Source organism: Octopus bimaculoides, chromosome 11 (assembly GCF_046866305.1).
Source record: "Octopus bimaculoides isolate indiv1 chromosome 11, ASM4686630v1, whole genome shotgun sequence".
In the NCBI taxonomy this organism is placed as follows: Eukaryota; Metazoa; Mollusca; class Cephalopoda; order Octopoda; family Octopodidae; genus Octopus; species Octopus bimaculoides.
The window spans coordinates 2,817,382-2,825,195 of record NC_142938.1 but is presented as its reverse complement, the minus strand read 5'-3'; the positions used below and the strand labels follow the sequence as shown (position 1 = coordinate 2,825,195).

The following is a 7,814-nucleotide window of genomic DNA, read 5'->3' as shown; positions in this document are numbered from 1 at the left end:
TTCTCCGTTACGACGTCATCGGTTCCAGTTGGTCCGATCAACGGAACAACTCATCTTTGCCAGTTGGATAGACTAGGACAATGTGAAATAAAGTGTGTTTCGGATAGTTATGAAGAAGCAAAATTGGTGGGTGGGGGTACACATAGGTAGTTATACTCCTAGAGCTTAACTCGGACCTTCAACATCCTCCACCGCCATTCAGTGAACCGGTGCCAGTACCCGACCAAGAATCTTCGTGACTTATCTATAATCCCTGACCTGAAACTTTCCCGCACAAGGCCCTTTTACATATCGTCATCGATACCAGGAGAGGATTATCGAAAATATCTTGGAGGCACTGTGGGTATCGGTGATAACATCTGACCATCGGAACGGGCAGAATCGCTGACGGAAAAAAAATTTCTTGCGGCATATTTTCTGGTTCCTTATCTTCTGAGTTCAAATCCTGCCGAGGTTAACTTTACCTTTCAAATCTTTCTGGAGTCGACGAAGTAAAATACCAGTTAAATACTGGAGTGGATGGTATCGATTAACTCACTTCCCTCAAACTTGCTGGCCGTGTGCTTGAATAAGAAAGCGTTATTTACAGAACGCTACTTCAGGTTAAAAGTCAGAAATATAATAAACTCTACAGCTGTGTTATGTAGAGACAACACAGTTTAAAATATAGACCAAAGAATGTAAGCGATAACTGATATCTTTGGTTCTGGGAGGTCACGGAGTAAATGTTTATGGAATGATGGAAATAATTATAATTCGAAAGTTAGACTAACTGACGGTCATAAAGATGTTAAAATCAGATAACTGGATAAATCAATTTGATGATAAATTGCGAAATGAATAAACAAGTAAATAATTAAATGTATTAACAAGCAGATAATGAGATTATGAAACATACAAAATAAGATCTAGCCCTAAGAGTGACCTCCCCTCAAATAACTCTCTAATATGTTGTTCGCTCTTAAATAAAATGAAATCACTTTAGGTTGGTCTTAATTGGTTCAATTAATCCAAAACCGAAATCGACATCGGTTTCTTGCTTCTCCTTCTTCCCCTCCGCTACCAACATTATTATTTTATCTCCCTATTCTCCGACCCATCCGATTTTGCATCTGTTCAACCTGGACGAGATTTCTCCTCTTGTGACACACACACAAACACACACACACCACTTGTCTCTTCGTCATGGCCAGAAGCTTAACATTTACCTTCCTAATAACATCTCTTACTCACTTCTCCGTCTGTGGACGCTGCCAGACACATCTTTCTCGTCTTCAATGATGGATACGGTGGGTTGTTTTTGCATTGTGTCACCAACACCCACTTAAAAAAAACAGTAGAAATCAACCCTTGTTTGCCAGGGCTGAACTGGATCTGGGTTCAGTTAAAAGAGAAAGAAAAGGAGACAAAGCTACCCACCTCCTTCAAACATATCAACATCTACACACACTCATCTTCATTCTCATCAACATCATCTCCACATCGTCGATAATGCTTTACCTAAGTGCAGTCCTATTCAACCACCTGCGTACCTAAACATAACAACATTATCGCTTATATGATCTTTCCCTCTTATCTCCGGCATTCAATTTAATGAGGGTTTGAACTTACATCAACTGGAGCCAAAACCCTGCTTTCAAAACATCACTATCGACGCTCATAACTGAGCTGATCAATACTATTATTATTATTATTATTATTATTACCACTGTTATTTCTCCATTTCATTGGTGTTTTTACAGAGAAGGGATCGAGACCAGTCCGATCCCTCTCTATATTTCTTCCCTGTTCCACAAATCACGGTTTACCCATGGAAGTTATACAGCTGATCTGTGAACAGTTGAGGTTACCCACGCAACACATACGGTGGTTAGGGTCTCCGGTGAACTCTGCCGTTTGTTTGGTAAGTAAATGAAAAAAAAAAAAAAAGCTGTCTTTTTTTTTTCTGTTGTTGTTTATGTTTTTACTTACCATTTGTATCTTGTTCCTTGTTATCAATTTAACAGAAAAGCAAAAGACGGATAACATATAGAGGCGTGTTTGTGTTGAAGTATTGTGGTTGTTGCTGTTTTCAGCTGAGATCAATATTGAGTAAACCTATAGCCAAAAGCTTTCCACTCGAGACCATCCCGTCTTTTTCGTATGTACAGGGAAATCAAGATCACGGTTATCCAGTATGTTCTTTTCTAAAACGGGAGATGCAACATAAAGGAAATAGGCTGCTATTTCTAACAGGTTGAATAACCACATAAAAGCTCACGAGGCATGTTGGGGCACTATTGTGTGTGAGTGTTATTTAACCCAAGGTCAACATTGGTCGAGCAGACTTATTATCAAAGACATTCGTTCCAGTCACGACCAGCCGGTCCTTCTTTTATTATTTTCTAGCATAGTGTATCAAGGGCTACATTATTCAATATGTCCTTTTTTTCTTAAGCCGTTCCAGTGTCATTTGAGGGATATTTAGCTGCTATTTCTAAATGCATTTTTTTGCTCTGTGGTATATTTTTTTCCTCCTCAAACTGTCTTTCTCGACTCTTTAAACTCCTTGTCTCATAAGACATACAAATTAACCCAAATTCCCGTGCTTTACTATATAGATACCATATTAGAGTACACCGTATTGGAGTACACTGTATTGAACATCTATTAATATATAAGCGATATGGAGATGTAACAGAGATGCAAGAGTGCATGGACGGACTCTCCTTGTCTTCAAATGGCCGATAGTCTTATGTATCAGGATGTTACATCAATGTTATTGTGCCATGTTCTAAATAAACACTTAGTAATTCTCTATTCCATCATTTCAACGAGGAGGTTGTTAGTTTTCTATTGCTGCAGACGTAACCGTTAAGTAGTTAATTCGCAATCACGAGATTCCGGGTTCGATCCCCGTGTATGGTGTCTGGGCAAATAAATATTATTTTCTATAGCCTTGAAATGATGGAAACTGTACGCAAACCTGTCTGATATACCTGTAATTTAAAGAGTGAGTCTTGTCACACACACACACACACACACACATATTGTTAGGTTAAGTCTGTCAGTTTATTTGAGGGAAGTGTCAGCTGCTATTTTTGTCAACCCAATAAAATAGCAACCAAATCTTTCAGCTCACAATCATCGTCGACTCATTGTTTTTTTCTTTGTTATTGTTGCTCTTGTTTATCCCTCACTTCCATATCAGCTATGACCTGACCCATGATCGAAGGCGTTCCAACCGCGACCACACTGTTTTTTTTTTCTTTAGGTGATATGTAAGACTACAGATTCTAATACAATGTACTATTTTGCTATCAATGTTGTTCTTGTTTAGACTCTGGTTAGTTCTGATTGAAACAAAGTATAAAAAAAAAAAACATGATCAAGGACACTCCATGCATGGCTCTCCCGTCTTATTCAGACTGTATATTATTATCCATTTATCCCTATGTCCCTCCTTCCTTTTTTTGAGAGAGTAGGATCAGAATTGAAGTAGGCGTGTAATCGTTTCATACGACAGAAATGGAGGGACGAGGAAGATGTTTTTTTTTTATAACACAGTTAATGATGTCATTAATTATCAATACTTTCCATAATTATTTCATCAAAATTACTTCCTATTTTATCTCACAGAATCACACACGCGCACGCACGCACACACACTATAGAATCTACAGACGTGGTACGGAACAGCATTATATATCTACAGTGTAGATTGATGTATAATGCTGTTCCGTGCCTCGTCTGCTCTGATCCAGTAGACCTGTGATCAAAGACTTTCCAACCTCAACCACCGCATCTTTTCCTCAGCCATAGTATCTAAATCTAATAAGGTGTGATTTCAGAGGTGTTCGGCTGCTATTTCTAGCAGGTTGAACGACCCGGTAGATACTTCCTCGTTGACTCATCTCTCTGGGTCTGTTAATGCTTGTCTCGGTTCAGGTGTCTGTATTACGCGCGCGCGCGCGTGCATGTGTGTACATGCTTATAAATGCGTTTGCATACGTAGCTACGTTATGTATGTTTATGTGTATGAATCATATGTGCGTGTATGTGTGTATATACATGTGTACACGGTGTGTATAGTAAGTGTACGTATGTGTACACAAACACTCTCCAAATACACATACCACCATATATAATCAACACATACATGGATACATTCACACACACATTCACAAATACATTTGCAGTTACTTAGACACACACACAACTCATGCACATTTCTGTCTGTCTGTCAGTTTAGCTAATTAGCTATCTGTCTGTCTATCTATCTATCTGTCTGTCTATGCACATACATACACGTATATATCTATCATCAATACCCATCAGAGTATGTTTTGCAAGACATGTCAGGTAATTAGCACAATTCAGTGAATCACCTGTAATTACCCTGCAATACCTGTACTCAGATGAGATCTAAGCCATCCATTATGAAAGTAAGGTGAAATCTACACAGCATCTCACTGCTGAACATGAATGTAAGTGAAATCTCTAGAATCAAGTCAATGCTACGACCATTGTGTATTACAAATGGTTATTGATCAAAGATTATTTTGGTTTCACCTCCTGGGGTTTAATGCTAAGTGATCTCCTAGACAAGCTGCTTTCACCATAGCTAAAGAGCACACATGTAGCCATCATTCAGTAGCTTTACAGCATATTCAGTCATTGCTTCATGTTTTTCTGAGTCCCTGCACTGTTATTGTTGACTCTATTTTGGGTTTATCCATCTTTGGACAGGTTTGGGCTTGTTGCATTTTTTACAATCCCCATCACCATGTATAGATACATACATGTACATGTGGGTGCTAACCAAAGCCTTGTAAGTAGATTTGGTAGGTGGAGACTGAAAGAAGCCCATCACATCTATACTGTTTTCATTCCTTTATTTGTTTCAGTCATTTGTCTGCGGCCTTGCTGGAGCATCACTTTTAGTTGTGCAAATCGACCCCAGGACTTATTCTTTGTAAGCCTAGTACTTATTCCATCGGTTTCTTTTGTTGAACCTCTAAGTTATGGGGACGTAAACACACTAACATCGGTTGTCAAGTGATGGTGGGGGGACAAACATAGACACGCAAACACACACACACACATACGACAGGCTTCATTCAGTTTCCATCTACCAAATCCACTCACAAAGCTTTGGTCAGCCCAAGGCTGTAGCAGAAGACACTTGCCCAAGGTTCCACGCAGTAGAACTGAACCTGGAACCATGTGGTTGGTAAGCAAGCTACCACACAGCCACTCCTGCACCTATGTATGTATGTATGTTCTCATATGTTTTTAATTATTTAAATTCTTCCTCTGAGGAAGGAACTGGTCTCCAACAAAGATACAAAGCTCCATCGTTGCAATGCAGATAATAAAAGCAACACATTCTAAACTTGAGAAAAGTCTCGCATATTTTTACTGTTCCACTTACAGATTGTATTCATAATGTATGAACCAGTTGGATTATTTATTTTCCTGAAAACTCAAGCTTATCTAAATTGTGACTTAGGCATTTACTCACAAAGCCAAGAGCACCAATTATTATTGGTAGAATCGTGAATTTGTGATCTGGTCATAGAAGCTGGAGGTTTCGAAACAGTTATCCATAGGTATCTTCTTTCTCTTTGATTTTCAAAGAGATATTCCCATCAGAAGGACAACTGACCTCTATGACACTCCATACTTTTTCTTGTCTGTCCTAAACGACAATGTCCAATCTGTTATGCTTATACTTAACAGTTGTTTGGATGGGAACCAAAGTAGTGTTCCTTGTGTTGATGGTTGTGTAGTGTGTGTGTGTGTGTGGATATTTGATAAAATGAATAGAAATGGCTATTCTGATAATTTGTTGTTTATAAATCATTAGTGTTTGTAAACAGTTAATTACAAGCAACTAATTGCTAAAGTGGAAAAATTATCAGATCAGATATATAATACTGTACCAAGGACTTTCTGTTTCTAATTCTACTATCTATGTGTATATGCGTGTGTGTGTGTATTTACACACATATATATATATATATATATATGTATCTCTGTTATTTTTTATCTTTTATTTTTTACTTGTTTCAGTTATTACACTGTGGCCATCTTGGAGCACACACCTTGCAAAAATTTTAATCAGTCAAATCAGCCTCAATGCTTATTTTCTTAAAGCCTGGTACTTATTTTATCAGGCTTTTTTTGCTGAACTGCTAAGTAACTGGGACGTAAACAAACCAACATCGGTTGTCAAGCTGTGGTGGAATACAAACACAGATTCAAAGACACACACACACACACGCATACACACCCATCAGGATTCTTTCAGTTTCTATCTCGCAAATCCACCCACAAGGCTTTGGTTGGCCCGAGGCCACAGTAGAAGACACTTGCCCAAGGTGCCACGCAGTGAGAATGAACCCGGAACCATGTGGTTGGTAAGTAAGCCACTTACCACACGGCCACTCCTGCGGCTATATATATATTTAACAATAAGACTAGGGCCTTCCTGCATTGGTGTCACCCTCAAGATTTGCGGAGTATTAGGGCTGGAGCAAACAAAATAATACAGGGTAGATGTATGAAAGTAAACAACAGTGATTTGAATCGATAAACGAAGACAATAAATAAATGAATAGAAATCCTCAAATGGATATGAAGAGAATTGGGAAGAGTAAAAAAAGAACAGAATTAAGAAGAGAAAAACGATTGACCAGAACGCTAGGCATCCAGTGGCAACAAGCCAGTATCTTTGACCCCCTGCAGGACCTCTGAGGGCTCTGGGAGAGAGAGAGGAAGGAAAAAGAGTTTTCTCAAGCTAGAAATTATCATTAAATAATTTAGTTTTATCTCTCTAGTTTCTGAGTTGAAGGATTTAGTTTACTTCACTCTTTGGAGGATAAATAAGTATCAGTAATATACTAGTATAAACCAATTTATGTAATTAAACTCATTTAGTAGGTTCTCCTATATATTGTACATCATTAATATGGTTTAGGGAAGAAGAATAAACGGAAAATGCAGGGACTTCTTTATTTTTTTTAAGTAAGAATTCTATGTTTAAATTCCTGTGATATTATTTCTATAAACATCCTGTCTAAACATGTACTGCAACTCTGAGACAAGGAATTTATGCTTAACCAGCACCAAATGAATTAGGTTTCTGTGTTTCTGTCATCATAGGAAATTTGTCCAACATTTAAGTGTGTCATCATAGCTGTGTTATAATGTTATATAACACCCATTTCTTACATTTGGAGCAATGCTGTGATCAGGTGTGGATGGGTGGTAAGAAGCTTGCTTCCCAACCACATGGTTCCGGGTTCAGTCCTACCACATGGCACCATAGGCAAGTGGCATCTATGGTATTATAGCCTTGGGCTGACCAAATCTTTGTGAGTGGATTTGGTAGATGGAAAAAATGAAAGATGCCTATTGCCTATATGTATATATATATATATATATGCACATTATTTATGTGTGTGTGTGTTTGTCCCCTGCCACCACCACCTCTTGACAATCAATGCATACATATGCACATGCACATTCATGATAGGCTTCCTCAGTTTCCATCGACCAAATTCACTCACATGGCATTGTTTGATCTAGAACTAGCATAGAAGACACTTGCCCAAGGTGCCACACAGTGGGACTGAACTTGAGACCACATGGTTGCAAAGCCTGCTTCTTAACCACACACACACACACACACACGCACGCACACAAATAGCAAATCCTGTTTTAATAAGAATGTTCCATTTTAATGAGACACAGCTTGAAACCGGATATCCATATATTTATATAGATACAATGCTAAACGTGCACTGGTTGATTTTTAAAGCTGCATACTC

The 7,814-nt window shown here is 38.4% G+C and overlaps 1 protein-coding gene across 1 annotated transcript in view; it reads left to right on the top strand.

Moving 5' to 3' along the window:
- The first annotated feature begins 978 nt into the window (after nucleotides 1-978).
- LOC106884068 (WD repeat-containing protein 81) overlaps nucleotides 979-7,814 on the top strand; it is a 33,825-nt gene continuing 26,989 nt past the window's right edge. The window contains exon 1 of the mRNA XM_014935286.3: nucleotides 979-1,903. Coding sequence (XP_014790772.1) covers nucleotides 1,811-1,903 — 93 coding nt within the window. The 5' untranslated portion in view covers nucleotides 979-1,810. The remainder of the gene's footprint in view (nucleotides 1,904-7,814) is intronic.